Source organism: Montipora capricornis, chromosome 2, assembly GCF_036669925.1.
Source record: "Montipora capricornis isolate CH-2021 chromosome 2, ASM3666992v2, whole genome shotgun sequence".
Lineage (NCBI taxonomy): Eukaryota > Metazoa > Cnidaria > Anthozoa > Scleractinia > Acroporidae > Montipora > Montipora capricornis.
This window is the reverse complement of record NC_090884.1, coordinates 59,379,122-59,394,121: the sequence shown is the minus strand read 5'-3', so window position 1 is coordinate 59,394,121 and position 15,000 is coordinate 59,379,122. Positions and strand designations below refer to the sequence as shown.

Genomic DNA, 15,000 nt, shown 5'->3' with positions numbered 1-15,000 from the left:
TGATTAATTTCACATCATTAACTTGAATTAATCTGTGTGCAGTGTAATGCTGAAAGAAATGATATATATGAAATGCATCATATATTGCACTGCAGGTATGAAATCAAATGAAACCATGTTGCCTCGCAGTTATAAGCGCAATTTACTATTGTGTCGAGAAGCCTGAAAATTTCAGGACTTCAACGGGGTTTGAACCCGCGACCTCGCGATACCGGTCCGACGCTCTAACCAACCACTGACGTTGGCAGCTGGTCGTTTCTGTTCCCGCGATGAGTGATTTAATGAACGAAATGATATATATGAAAGGTATCATATATTGCACTGCGGGTATGAATTCAAATTAAACCATGTTGCCTCGCAGTTATGAGCGGGAACTCATCACGGGAACATGTGAACCCAGAAATGACCATCCCACCGGTATCGCGAGGTCGCGGGTTCCAACCCCGTTGAAGTCCTGATTTTTTCAGACTTTCGACGCAATAGTAAATTGCGCTCATAACTGCGAGGCAACATGTTTACATTTGACAGTGTAATGTTATTGTGATACAACTCAATTGAAACTTTCTTCATTGATTTACCGAGCGGAATTATTTTCCGTGTGTTGCTTTCACACCGCACTTTGCAACTGACTCAATTTGTCCATGATGCTCAGTTCGTAAGTCGATTTGTATTTTCCAAATTCTAATGCCAAAGTACTTTGAAAGAGTAAAGGGAGACAAAAACATCTCTTTCTCGCAGAAAGTTGAGTTTAATTTGCGTCGTTATTCCTGTGATCGGATATTGGGTTCGCTGGTCGGATACTGGGCAGCAATGGTTATCTGTAGAAATGCATATTTCACCACGGAAACGGCGGTAAAAACGCAAACTGATCTTGTTTTCATCATATTAGAGACTAAGCATATTGCTTCAGGGGCAAATTTCACAGCTCTTGCGACTTCAAACTGAAGTGGTCGGATATTGGGCAACATACTGTACTGAAACCGATAACCGATCAGAAAGCTGCCTCGAAGTTGCGGCAGCAAAAGACTTGAGTTTTATCATATACGTGGTATTGCCATGAATATGACTTGCTTTACATGGGAGGCTATAGTGAAAGTCGCCGGTAGACAGTCACTATGAACAATATATACCTAAGTTTTAGCTTTGTAAGTATTTCCTGCAATGTACCTCAAGGATAGCACTTAGACCGATTCCCTTTGATTCACTAATTTCTCCTTTCCTAACCTATGACGCACTTGCCTGGGGTAACAGATACTTCAACACACTTCATTCCTTTGGTTTCTCAACATTAAACTTTTCACTCAAGTAACGGAAATTTACAAATACATTACCAGAAGCCTGAGAAATGCAGCAGATAAGTCACAGATTACGGTTATTAAACATTCCTATTCAAAATATCAATTTCTTAAATAGATTCTAAGAGTTAAAAATGATCTTCGAAGTAAATACTAAAATTTGAACAATTTTCTTACTCAATTAAATTTTTCCATGATTTATTTATTGCAACAAGGATCAAATTAATTAATTGACGTGTGGATCTCACTAAGTGCAAAAAGGCTTTGCTTTGGCACCCTTTTCCTTTTGGGTTATACAGTTGTTTTTAAAGGGGACCAACACCCGTTGTATCTTTTCGTTTTTCTTTTCATCAATTGAATATGATAAGGATTCAAAGTTACTTTTGTGGCATGAACCTCAAGCCATTGCGGTAACAAATTTCATTACTTACTGGGAGCCATTAATTGATTGGGTGTCAGTGAAGAGATCACTACGGTGTGTCAACAATATCGACTTTTAAAAAAAAACCGGTGGAAGAAAGGAAAACAAATCCTGTTTCTTTTTTTTTGCAACGATTGTCGAACGATAATTGACACTTTTATTCAACGAAGACGAGCCTGCGAGCAGGCTCTCAGTGATTCGAAGTACATGAAGAGCCTCTGTTGTTAGCTGCGGTTTCACAGTTAGTGGCCACGTCTTCCTATTACAATAACACAACGATTGCTCTTTCACAAATATAGATTTTTAAAGACTAAAATCAGTGAGAATAAAATTGTTCCACTAAAAGCGCAGACAGAAAAGTAAAAAATAGAAAAAAATATAGCTTATCTGCTGAATACCCCGCCACTTATTTGCACAATAATAACAGACTCGTTCTGAAAGTTGCCTATAGTAATGACGTTGGTACGAAGGTTCACGTTTTTCACCAAATAGAGTCATGTTTTGAAACTGAATTCGTTTTTTCTATTCTTTTAAAAGTGCGCGCGGAGCCAGGAGATGCGATTCATTCACTTTCTCTTCCTTAGATTGGATCAAGAATTGGACCAAGAATTGTTTGTTGGGATTTTTTTCATGATCACTAAACATAAAACCACTAAACCATAATACTAACCTTCATTAAAAGCAAAACACCTAAAAACCTACCTATCTCTTTTGCTCCGGGATTTTCAATGGGGGCTTTGGTTTTGAAAGAATGCACTACGGTATTAATAGCACTTGTCGACTTCGTCTCAAGAGTCTGTAATTCATGATGTGGGCGGAACACTCCAGTTCTACTTTGACAGATCTGGTATAGACTACACTTATAGTAATAAACAACGTTCACGTTTTTCATCAAATAGAGTCATGTTTTGAAACTGAATTTGTTTTTTCTATTCTTTTACAAGTGCGCGCGGAGTCAGGAGATGCGATTCATTCACTTTCTCTTCCTTTCATTGGATCAAGAACTGGACCAAGAATTGTTTGTTGGAATTTTTTTCATGATCGCTAAACAAAAAGTGTGCGATAAACCATAATACTACCATTTAATAAAAACCTACCTGCCTCCTTTGCTCCGGGATTTTTAATGGGTGCTTTGTTTTTGAACGAATGAACTACAGTATTAATAGCACTTGATAACTTCTTCTCAAGAATCTTTAAATCATGATGTGGACGGAACATTCTTCTACTTTGACAGATCACGTGTTTCCGAGTTAAGGGCTTTCGTACTGGTACACCCTCTCGATAATACTCGATGAATTTAAAGTGCGTCTTATAAACGATTTATCCCACCAACAAATAATATCGCAAACAGCGGGATCGGAAATCAGAATTCAAAGTACCAACATGCAACGTGTTTTAGCGCGAAAGTAGAAAGTTGTTTTGTAGTTTTCTTTCTCGTTGGTCACAAAAAACTACTTTAACCCTTGATTTTTAAAAACCATAATTTTTTAAGCCTGATTTTTAAGCCACTTTTTAAGCCGCAATATCAATGTCTTTATATACTTCGAACCACTGAGAGCCTGCTCGCGGGGTAGTCTTCGTTGACTCAACGAATAAAAGTGCCAATTATCGGCAATTATCGTTAAACAATTGTTGCAAAAAAGAAGCAAGATTTGTTTTCCTTTCTTCCACCCGGTTTATGTTGAAAGTCGATATTGCTGACACACCGTAGTGACCTCTTAATCACTGACACCCATTGAATCAAAGTCTCGGTAAAGGAAAATGAGGTGTCCGTGGAAAAATGAAATTGTCTTGCCGTTATTTTTTGTACAGGGTCAAACTCTGTACAGGGTTTTTTGTACAGGGTCAAATATCTTATTAAAGCTAATAGATTGAATTATTTGAATAGAGTTTTACTTTTTCGGTATTTAACATTGCCTTTTAGTTTTGAGGCCTCAAACTCAAAACGACCGAGTCTGCTGCAGAATCTGCTGCTCCTTCACTTTATTGCGAAAATAGCCGCACTTTGTTATGCACTCCAATATCGTCTGAGGAATTTTTGATATGTCAAGAATTGAAGGAAATATCACGCACCAAAGTCGAAACTCTCATCTCATACTTAATTTGGGCAGAAACAGTGCCATAAAATCAGTCTCCGAAGACAAAACGAAAAATTCCTCACGCGGTATTTGGGGTAGTACAATCATCTATTAGAACTAAAAATTTGGAAGCGATAACTTAAAACCCGTCGGGAGAGGAGGTCCGAGAAGTTGTAATTTTGGCGTCAAAATAAACTCTTGAAGATTTCGCGTGCAGCTCACGGTCTGCTGAAAAACTACGCCCCCTACTTGAAACCCGATTGTGCTGAGCCAATCAGTGTTCGGTCACGTGCTAAGGTAGCAGATCGCGCGTGAAGGCTGTCAATTGATACCCAATCCTTTCAGGTCTGATTGACATGATTCGTCAATCATTTTTAAGCTCGCAGATTATGGCGGGAATCAAAGAAAAGTGATTTTAGTGGTTTCAAAAATTAATTTTTCAAATTTTTTTTTCGGGAAAATATACTCCACAGCCCACCGATTCAAAATTTACAAAAACAAAAAAATTGAGCTAGGCGCCCAAATTTACCTTTACCGAGACCTTAATGGCTCAGAATACGTGTTGGAATTTGTCATCTGAATGCCTTGAGATTCATGCCACAAAAGTAACTTTGAATCCTTATCATATTCAAGAGATCAAAAGAAAAACGAAAAGATACAATGGTGTTGGTCCCCTTTAAAAATAACTCTATAACCCGAAAGGAAATGGGTGTCACACGTCCGTCAAGCACAAAGAGGCCATCTGAGACTAACCTAGAATAGTTAAATCAATTTAATCCTTGTTGTTGCAATAAATGAATCATGAGAAGAATTAATACGCTGCGAGCAGTCTCTATTTTGCTCTAAATCGTTGAAACGAACGAACACTTCAAAGTGGCTGAAACTGCGGGTCGCAAATACCGCGGGCGTTTGTTAATGTCACCGAAGGAAGATTCAAGCGAATGTAATTCGCCAGAATTCGCCATACGCTTCACAGTTCGAAATCAAAAGTCTTAAGACTACCGCAGATGATGATGAAGGCAAGGAATGCCTGCTTTAATCCTTAATTTCTGGTGAAGCGACAGTGGACAAACAATCCTTTTCGCAAAGCCAACTGTTGCTTGATTATTTCGGTCATCTTTGAATCGGAAGAATCGTAGAATCGGAGAATAATTTCAAAAGCGTGTTAAGGTGAAATCGCAGAATTGGAGAATGAAATCGAAAGGATATCGAACACTTCAGTCGTAAAATAGGCAGAATCGGAGGCTTTACTCGTAAAATAGGTAAAAATCGTAGTGGTGTAAAATTGGAAAATAGTACCTGTAAATCGGTGTATACTATATCTGCGATTTAGCGATAATCGCAACATCCTTGCGGTACGGTATAATAATAATCACGGTTGGCACAACTTTTCACAACAGTAAAACTTTGATTAATAAAGCTTTTAATGAAACGTGTGGGCAGAATAGCCAAAACATCTTGCTTTTCAAGAAGAACGAATACGGCTCCTTTTCTTGTTTTAAATTCTCATCTTAAAGGGCCTCCAAATTACCGCGAATTTAGAGTTGATTGACATTTATCAAAGTTGACGTCATCTCTTCTCCCGAGATCGACCAATAAGAACGCTCCGTCACCGGAGCTCCAGTGTTCCAAAACGCAATATGAAACCATTGCAGTCTCTCTTTTCACTCTAAACCAACGCCCGCGGTATTTGCGACCCGCAGTTTCAGCCATTAAAAGTTCAACGTACGCGTGCGCGTTTCTTTCAACCCTTCTAGAGCAAAAGACTGCTCGCAGTCTAAAGAATTAATTGAACAAGAAAATTGTTCAAATTTTATTATTTACTTCGAAGATCATCTTTAACATTTAAAAGTTCTTTAAGAAACATGATTTTAAGTTATTTTGAATAGGAATGTTTACTAACCGCAATTTGCGACTTATCTGCCGCACTTTTGGTATTGTATTTGTAAATCTCCGTTACTTGATTGACAAACTTAATATTAAGCAACCGAAAGAATGGAGTGTGTTGAAATATCTATTACCCCAGGCAAGTGTGTCATAGGTTAGGAAAGGAGTAAAACTTCGCACTTGAACTCGCTTTGAAGAGGAGGCAGACATGAACTCGGAAATGGCCTGTTGGTCCAAGGAGCCTCCATCCTTGAGGTACACGGAAGGAAATACTTACAAAGCTAGAACTTAAATATATTGTTCATAGTGACTATCTACCGGCGACTTTCACGATCATATGCATGGCAATACCACGCATATGATAAAACTCAAGTATTTTGCTTCCACAGTGAGTGAGCCTGAAGCGAACGAATGAGGTAGTTCTCTAATCGGGAGAAAGAATTTTTCTTCGAAACACAAGGAATTGTGGTCGCGACAAGATCAAAGGCGCATGGAATTGTGGTTATGCGCAAATGGATGAATTAGAATGCACGGGCCGATCCTCGTAATAATAATAATAATAATAATAATAATAATAATAATAGTAATAATAATAATAATAACAATTTATACATATTTATACAGGATTGCTGCATCAGTTCTAAGAGAAAAACTGCTATCAATGCAGGTCCTGTACGAAAAAACAAAGATTTATAAAGATTTAAAATACGGATAATAACAATGATTTAAAATAGTTACATTCAAAGGAAGATTCGAACAGTTTTAGATTCTTGGAATTATTAAAAATTTTTGCACTTTTGTAGAAAAATCGCGCTTGGTGCATTCCAAGTTTAGTTTATTTAAAAAAGGTCATTATTATTTCTAGTTTTGTGGCGGTCACAGTTTCTTACTTTAAAATAATTAAAAAGGTATCTAGGAACTCTATTTGCAATGCACTCATTAACAAATCTTAAAATGTGTGTCCGTTTTCTTTAATAGAGAGGTTCTAAGTCCAGTTTGGTCATAATTTGATCAGTTGATAGTTTTGAGGCAGCTTTGAAGTAGACGATTCTCGCTGCTCGTCTTTGTAGTCGTTCAATCTTGGCACTGTTTCCTTGTCCGCATTCATGCCACACAACATCACAATAATCTAGAACCGGGAGGACCATGGCTTTATAGAGTCTATTTGCAGCTTCTAGCGTAAGTGAAGGTCTTATTCTAGAGAACATACCGAGTATCTTAGATACTCGGAAAGGGAAAGGGTGTCATCAAGAACAACACCCAGGTACTTAAACGTATCCGTATGCTCAATGGACTTTCCATTTAGGCTTATATCATTTTCATCACGCTTTTGTCTCGCGAGTCGTTGGCGGGTGCCGAACGTCATGAATTCTGTCTTCTTCATGTTGAGAACAAGTTTATTGTAGTGAAGCCATTGCGATAAATTAGCTACATCAAGGTTCAACTTCAGTTCAATGTCCGAGGTGGATGTGGACGACAGATAGATCACTGTTTCATCCGCGTACATCATGATGTTGGAGAACAGATACAGGACGGTAGGTCGTTTTTAAAAAGAGTAAACAGTACAGGGCCAAGGATGCTGCCTTGTAGTACGCCACTAGGGACAAGTATCGGACTGGATTGTTCATCTCCGACACAAACAGCCTGAGTCCTGTCTTACACAGAGTCTTTGTTCCTTCTAAATGTCTGAACAAATTGCTCGTTACAGAGAAGATTAGAACAGAAGCTTGCAGCCACATTTCTACTTCAAAATAACTTAATCTGTAAAACTGTTTTTTTTAGGGCGCGTTCTTTTGGGACTATTCCGGATTATAGTTCACCACTAAATTTTCTCCGATTCTTATTGGTTTAAATTGATCACGTGACGCGATAGTGTTCGTCCGCGGAGAGACACTATCAGCCCATAGTGCCCGTCCGAGAAAAATACCCGGATGGATAGTAGTCGTCGGCTGAAAATACCTCTGTAAACAAACGGCCTTATGGAAAATAAACAATCGAAATTGTATTAAGAGGGTTTTTGTTTGTTTTCTTTTTTAAATTTTACATTGGCTGACACGGCTTTCGTCTAATAAAGTTGAAAAGAATTCAACATGATTTTTGAGCTGGCGCGCGGAAGAAAATTTAGGAGTGAACAATAAAGACAATAGAGTGTTTCTGTCGAGGAACTATCGGTCTGATAGTTGCCCCTTGGAAATTTGATGTTCTTAAAACTAGCATATTTGCCCTCGAAGCTTCGCTTCTCGGGCAAATATTTGTTTTAAGAACATCAAATTTCCGCGGGGCAACTATCAGCCGATAGTTCCTCGACAGAAACACTCTATTGTTTAAATAGGAATACACGGAATAGACGGTATTCGTGTTCTTTTGGGACCTATTCCGTTTTCGGAATGAACGAAATACTATTCCGTTCATTCTGCTCCCGATACCAGAATGAACAAAATGACCGGAATACGTTTAACTCGGAATAGGCAGAATGTGCGTTCTTTTGGGAAAGTTTTGGTGGGAAATGATACGCGGCCGGCCCGGCCGACGGCTTGAAAATTGTAAAAATTTGAATGCAATGGCGATCCAAATTGTCTACCGTAGATGCGAGTGTGCTTGACTTCTCTTTTGCTTCTTTAGCGAGCTATCAGTTTGTGTTTGTGTTTGTGCCCTTGCCTGGCCAAAAGAAATGACGTTGGCATTAACTGGTTTCCTCGACAAACCCTTGTATCCGAACATGTTTACGCTGCCGTCATGGACTACGCAAAGCACTCACAAGTACAAAAAAACTCTTCGTCATCTTCAGCAAATGAAGCAAACCGAAATATCGAGAAAACCGACAACAAACTAGTACTTATGACCATATTTCAGCATATCGTGTTCCAGACTTTCGCGAAACCTTTTTCAGTCGCCATGCCAACGCAACTGGTGCTTGCGCAGATGCAATAGTTCCCGGGTCACCTTCGTTAACAGCATTTCTTATAGCGTTCTTTTGCGAATTGATATTCCGTGTATTCTGTTATTCCTAATCCAGAATGAGAATAGCCAGGACACTCCCAAAAGAATGAACGCTTCTTTGACGCTTCTTTTATCGGTTATATACTGTGCATTCTGTTCCTCTGTGTCCAGTGTTCCCACTGTTCTTCTGTACCTACTGTTATTCTGTGCCCACTGTTCCTCTTTCCTCTACGCCTACAGTTCCCCTGTGCCCACTGTAGTGTTTAGCTTAAGAGACATTTGGTGATTGCTACATAATGTACAGAAGTCGAGAAGCATGGCGGGTTTGTGAATGAAAGTGCGTTATACTAAAGTGTGACGAATCGGTTTATATCTTGGCCATCACTACATTTTTATTAAACGCTGAGTAGAAATATAATTCATAGACTTAACCGCAGACATAAAGTTTCATGAAAGATTTATCAAACTCACCTCTTTTTTTGAGCCAATGTTACAACAATCAAAACGCATAGGCCATGCTGAGAGTGCAAAAGGTTATCCCGAAATGTTACAGCTTTCGGAGGAACATCAAAGAAGCCACAATACATGTCATAAGCGGTGTCAAATTTCAGATAACCAATGGCTTTCCCGACATTGTTTGAAAAAAGGAGTTGATTCAGTACAAACAGCAAACCATGGATAACGTTTCCTTTTTGGCCATTTTTGTTGGCCGTGACCGAGAGCAATCCCTCTAATTTTGTTCTGTTGTCTTGCATTGAACAGGATTGCAATGACGATCGCACACTCTCATTGACCAACTGAGGTTCGATGAATGGGATGAGCGAGATTTTCTTCTGTTTTTTTAGCAGTTTTGTCCGACCCGTTTTTCTGACAAATTGACTCATCCATTGATCCGGCGTGTCGTCGCAAGTGATGAAGAAAAGACAGAAACAAAATGGAATGTACAGTAATATAAAGCTGTCTATACCGCTGTCCCCTACATAACGCTATAGGGTCACGTACTCTCAGTCGGTCTTCCTATTTCGGTGTCACACAATGGCATCAGCCACGTGGAACGAATCTTCCATCATAACCGTTTTAAAAGAGGCAGATCTGGAGGAGTACGAAGAAATATGTTTGAGCAAAGGGCTAAAGAAAGTGAAACACCTAAAAGATGTCGATGCTTCCTTACTTCAACGAGAATTAGGTATGGAAATTATTTATGTCAGCATGTGTGGAAATGATTAAACAGATTATGACGATTATGGTTTCCTGTAGATCTTTATTTCTGTCTCTCTTTTTATACTTCATCTGTTTTACTTTAAGAATTACAAGATTTCGTATATTACCAAACAGGTATATCCTGTGTACAGGCATCCCCTATTCTCCCCAATTTTTTTTTCCGGGGAGAGGGAATTACCATAATATTTTTGCCTCTGTACATGCCTCCATTATAAGGCACATTAACCGGAAGTGGACTTTTCTACATTCTTGGGCGTTATATAACATTTCTTACTTTTTTACTCTCAAGGGATGAGCATCTTTGAGGCAGAAAGGCTCCTTAGATCCTACCGACAACAAAATGATTGCAATGTCAATGAGCAAGTCAAGCCTGGTACAGAAAAAAGCTCTTCATCTGAACCGCAGATACGGCGTGACAAGGCACTTGGATGGATTCCAAATCCAAGAACACCAATGAATCACTTTTACAACCGAGTATATGAATCTTTTTTTTTTGAAAATGTCACTTTCTTAGCTATGTCAAGAAAAAAGTTTTCTGAAGAAGTCCACAAGGAAGCAAGGCGCCAGTACACGGTCCACCAAGAAGCTGAGAGGCTGAAGGCCAAAAATCAACAACTGGATAATGCAAAGAACCCATCCACTGCCGGTTACTTACTGAGGAAGAACCACACATTAAAACCTCACGATAACACCGTTATAAAAATGAACTTAAATCGAATCGAAGAGGCGGAAAAATCTTTGCAACAAATTGAGGAAAAAGTTAAGATAGATCTAGAATCAGCAGTTCTCTCCAATGGAAAAATTAAAACTGGCCGAAGAACGTCCCACAGGTTCAACAAGGATGTCATTTCTGTGCTGATCGAGCTCAAGACCAAGCTAGCTACGACTAAATCCAAGCTCACTGAGCTCGGAGCAAAGGCCTCAAATATCTTTCAGGTTGATTATGCACCCTTAAAGAGGAAATCTCGTTCGAAAAAACAGAATAAACACCGCGCTGCAAAACGTAAGGCTGTTCGTACCTCTCAGAGGACGTCAGCGGTTTTGCAAAAGATCGCCCCTGGCTTAGATAAGGACTCTCTTTGCGAAAAGGGTGACATACAAAAAGAGATCGTCTTAAATTTAAAACAAAGAGAAAAGAAATGGGCCGAATTATTGGTATCCCAAAATGTCACATCTCAGCTAAGCAGTGACGCGAAGGACTACCTCGCAGGCTTACTAGGCAAGGAAAGAGGTGAAGCAACTAATTCCTCCCACGTCGACGATAAGAACAAGGATGATGAAGATGATGATGATGTTGCCTGGAGTGAGGAACAAGACGAAAGTGATGATGATGTCTGCAGCGTTTCTGTACTGCACAAACCAGGAGAGGCATCTTCGTCAGATATTGAAGATTATGGTCCATATTGGAATAATTCCTCAGAGTCCATGCCATACCTCGATCATCTTTCAGACTAAATTTCGAATATTTGCGTTTTTCCTGGTTCCTTTTGCTTGGTTTTCTTTTCTTTTCTTCAGGCTTTAGCCTGACTGTATCCTTTGTTTTTAAACCGCCTTTGATATCAAAATGTTTAATAGGCAAGAAAATGCTCCGAAAAAACTGACAACAACGTCGTTATCTTTTGGTGACAGTGTACATGTTTAAATGTTTCTATCAGTGCTGTTTAATGATGACTTTCTCTCATGTTCTGTTTTAAAATTGTAAGAACTTTGCACTAGGAAAATTTTCAGTTGTTATGTGTTTTAGGAAACAGATATGCTTTATAGAGACTTTTTGTAAAACAGTGCTCCATGTTTACATGTGTAGTTACATATTAAAACAGATACAGTTGGCTGAAATAAAGAGAATTCTGAGTTTGAAGACTTGAGGTAAATACTTGAGCTAAAAAAATGGTAGCCCTCCTCTCAAAGGCATTTTTAAAAAAATGGCCCTCCCCAAAGTGAGGCTAAAAAAAATTGTGGCCCTCCCCCCAAACCCCCAAACATAGTAGCCCTCCTCCCCGCTAAATAATGACCGGTCCCTTACTATCTGGCAAAATACGTCCAGCTTTATCCACGGTCCCATCTACCCATTTCCCCTTGTGACGTCATCACTGTTAACGGTCAGAAACAGCTTTGTCCACTAACTTGTGCAGGGAGAAGAGATCTTTCAAACTATACCAGAATGAGCACAATTCAGTCAAGGAAACTGGAGAAACGGCCAAAAACACCATGTAACACTGACCTGAAAATCTCTATGAGAAGCTTGCTCCATTACCAACCTACCTTTCTGAGCACCTAATTCTAAGATGATGAAAGGTTTCTCAGAAACTCTTCCCACCAAAATAAAGCCTACCAAATGCCCAGCAAGTTGAAAAAAAAATGAGGCAAGGAAAGCGAAAAGAGAGGGAAGGAGAAATTTTGCTTACTGCGCATGCCCGAACTTTGCAAGCGCTTATTTTGCACCTGGCTGAAAAGGCCGCGGAGTGTACAACCTGGAAACGGGTTTGTAGGGAGATTTAGCTCTTAAACTGCACGACAGTAACCAAAAAAACCCTCAACTAGCTTCAAAACGTGTTTTTCGGCCAAATCTCCAGTAGCCAAAGGGTTAAGCGCTTCACTTCAAACAACACTGAGATGGTCGATCTAATCCTTTTTTTAGATTGGTATCCGTGTAGAACTCAAAATGTCAAATAATGAAAACAAAAACATTTCCACAAAAACACACAACACAAACAAATGCAACACATTTCCACGCAAAGTTAACAAATTGATGTCAATTTTTCATGCGTGTCCTGTTATTGGTCATGAATTTCGCTCATCGTGGTCAGCTGTATTTTTTTAGTTAACCGTTGACCAGTTACTAGGATTCGATTGGATCGCAGGCTCAAATCAGGTTAACTTATTGTAAGAATAAATAACCCGCGAGCTCCGCTTTAGGCTTGACTAAATCTGAATATTATCAATAACAAGATAACTAATAAAAACAGCGAAGCGCTGTGGTCAGAGACTAGAGCCAGTAATATTCAGAAAGAGCATGACTAAACTAAAATGGAAAAGGTACATTAGACTTGAAAACTAGATAAAATTAACTCAGTGGCAAATGATGCCCTCTCCAGTAAATAGTATGACTTTTCATATATAAAAGACGGCGATAAAAACAAGCATGTGTTGAGAAATGCATAAGATTTTGAATGGAAACTAGTGTAAATGTTTTTTAAAACAAATGAGAATTAACTGGTTGTTTTTATTACGCGCGCAGGTGTTTTTTTACACAGGCACAAAAGCTGCAATGATTCAAAACAAAACACTCTTAACAAAAAAGAAACGTCATCACTCCGCTCGGTGCTGCTTATTTGACCAGCAATGAGTCTGCAATAAATGACAGGTATTGTACTAAGACGATGCTTCTTACAGATGTCAATCCTAAAAATAATCTGTCATGTGATGTCGTGATCCAAGTTATTTGCGACGGTCTATTGTTTTCTCATCGCCAAGCAAAAACAATCGCAGACCTTTAAGACTAAGTCGCTTAAAAGCGAAGAGGATTAACATGACCTGATTGATTCCTGTTTTAGTGAAGCGATCCGGAAAGTATCGGTACTCTCCCCCCATCCCCGCCCCCCTCCCCCTTCGCTGGAGAGGATGTTGGTGCATCGCACGATTTACTCGAATACGAGCACTCTTTCTTTCGACGCTTACTTAGTCGAGCACGAGAAGACAGTCACGAAAAAAAGTGGCCGCGCGAAACCAACTAACTAAGCGGCCAAAGAGGGATTGCTCGTAGTCTAACGATTAACCCCCCTCTCCCCTCCACTCTCCGAATGTGTCAACCATATCCGTTTATGAACGGAGAATGTGAAGCATGCAACAACCTGTTGACGTAGCCAGGCCTCCGATTAGCGACTCCTTATAAACAGGGGTAGGGTCGTACCTCTTGTTGAACTTTCATTGGCTGTATAGTGTCGACTTTCTATGTTAAATCTAACTTAACCATGTGATCCGAAGTAAATAAAACACCGGCGGTTCGAGCAGCTACAACAGACTTGCTTACTCCAAACCTGCAACTGGTCGAGCAGTTATGGGCTCACCCGGAGAGAAGACGAAAGTTTTGATTGCACCCGATTCCTCTTATCAATACGGATCTATAGGCGCTATCCATCAAGGGGACTTCAAAGTTTATAAGCGCAGATGGTACATCATGTTGGTGTTCTTCTTTTGCTCTGCCCTGAATGGTTTGAAATGGAACACATGGAGTCCAATCCAGGGAACCTCACAGGTTGTATTTGGTTGGAGTGATACAACTATTACCTTATTAGTCGCATGGTCGCCTATTGTATTCATAATTATATTTGTGCCGGTTTCGTGGTTGATGGACTCCAAAGGTGAGAATTTCATATTTACATGAAAAAAAAGAGCTTAGATACTGCAAGCATACCCTTGTATTTCTCAGGATCTTGGGGTTACGTTCATACCCGGCCTTTTTTGTTTTTCTACTGAAAACGGTTTTGCGTGGGCTGTTATTGCGTGACGTCATGTGATAATCATTGGTACCGCCATTGCATAATAGTTTCAGCATTGCATTCACAGCGCAAACACCGCAGGTTTACTTTGCAAAAATTGAAAAAAAAGCATTTGGCTGCATGCAAATCATGGAGACCAGCTAAACGCTTCGACTTTCTATCAAATTAGAAACTGAAAAATGTTTCTGAAATATTGAAGGGACGTTAAAAGGCTTTGTTATTTGATCTTATTTGCACTCTTAAAATGCAATCAACAAAGTCTGTGGGTCATTTCTTGAATCATTGAAAAATCACGAACCGATACGGGACATGGAAAATTAGTTACCTGATTATTGTAAGTGGAGAAGGTAAAGTTTTTTCTTCATTTTTAGAAATGATATATATTTTCCATATGCAACCTCTTGTTTTTTGAGTTAACATGCACTTGGGTCAACTCGCTCCCAGTCCACTTCGAAAAACTGACGCACGATACAACTTGTTCATTCATTCAGGGCTTTCCCACCAAGTGATTATGTATATGTGAACAATATTCAAACTTGTTAATTAAAAATACAATCAAATGTACGATATTAGGGAAACGAGCCAGGAATCGAAGAGCGCTTTTCAGAATCTACCATTTATATGAAACTGGTTTAAGATAACTAATAATTAACTAACTA

General features: G+C 39.3%; 3 protein-coding genes across 12 annotated transcripts in view; 2 read left to right on the top strand and 1 right to left on the bottom strand.

The window, feature by feature from the left end:
- Positions 1 to 9,498, bottom strand: part of LOC138029319 (uncharacterized) — a 26,461-nt gene extending 16,963 nt beyond the window's left edge. For 2 of the 7 annotated variants that reach the window (XM_068877088.1, XM_068877068.1), the window contains exon 1: positions 2,814 to 2,887. Coding sequence is in view for 1 of the 7 variants with exons in the window: in XM_068877052.1 (XP_068733153.1) it covers positions 9,093 to 9,376 (284 nt within the window). In the remaining 6 variants the exon portion in view is untranslated. Of the gene's footprint in view, positions 1 to 2,418; positions 2,487 to 2,813; positions 2,888 to 9,092 lie in introns of those variants that run through there. The other 5 variants (XM_068877099.1, XM_068877075.1, XM_068877052.1 and 2 more) reach the window with 4 other exon arrangements.
- Positions 1 to 11,553, top strand: part of LOC138029298 (uncharacterized) — a 13,529-nt gene extending 1,976 nt beyond the window's left edge. For 3 of the 4 annotated variants that reach the window (XM_068877040.1, XM_068877031.1, XM_068877023.1), the window contains one exon: positions 10,132 to 11,553. In XM_068877040.1, the coding sequence (XP_068733141.1) occupies positions 10,134 to 11,297 (1,164 nt within the window). In that variant the 5' untranslated portion in view covers positions 10,132 to 10,133 and the 3' untranslated portion in view covers positions 11,298 to 11,553. Of the gene's footprint in view, positions 1 to 2,660; positions 2,801 to 10,131 lie in introns of those variants that run through there. The other variant, XR_011127860.1, reaches the window with a different exon arrangement.
- A 2,162-nt stretch (positions 11,554 to 13,715) lies between these two features.
- Positions 13,716 to 15,000, top strand: part of LOC138028906 (solute carrier family 49 member 4 homolog) — a 6,858-nt gene continuing 5,573 nt past the window's right edge. The window contains exon 1 of the mRNA XM_068876551.1: positions 13,716 to 14,203. Within this exon, the coding sequence (XP_068732652.1) occupies positions 13,900 to 14,203 (304 nt within the window). The 5' untranslated portion in view covers positions 13,716 to 13,899. The remainder of the gene's footprint in view (positions 14,204 to 15,000) is intronic.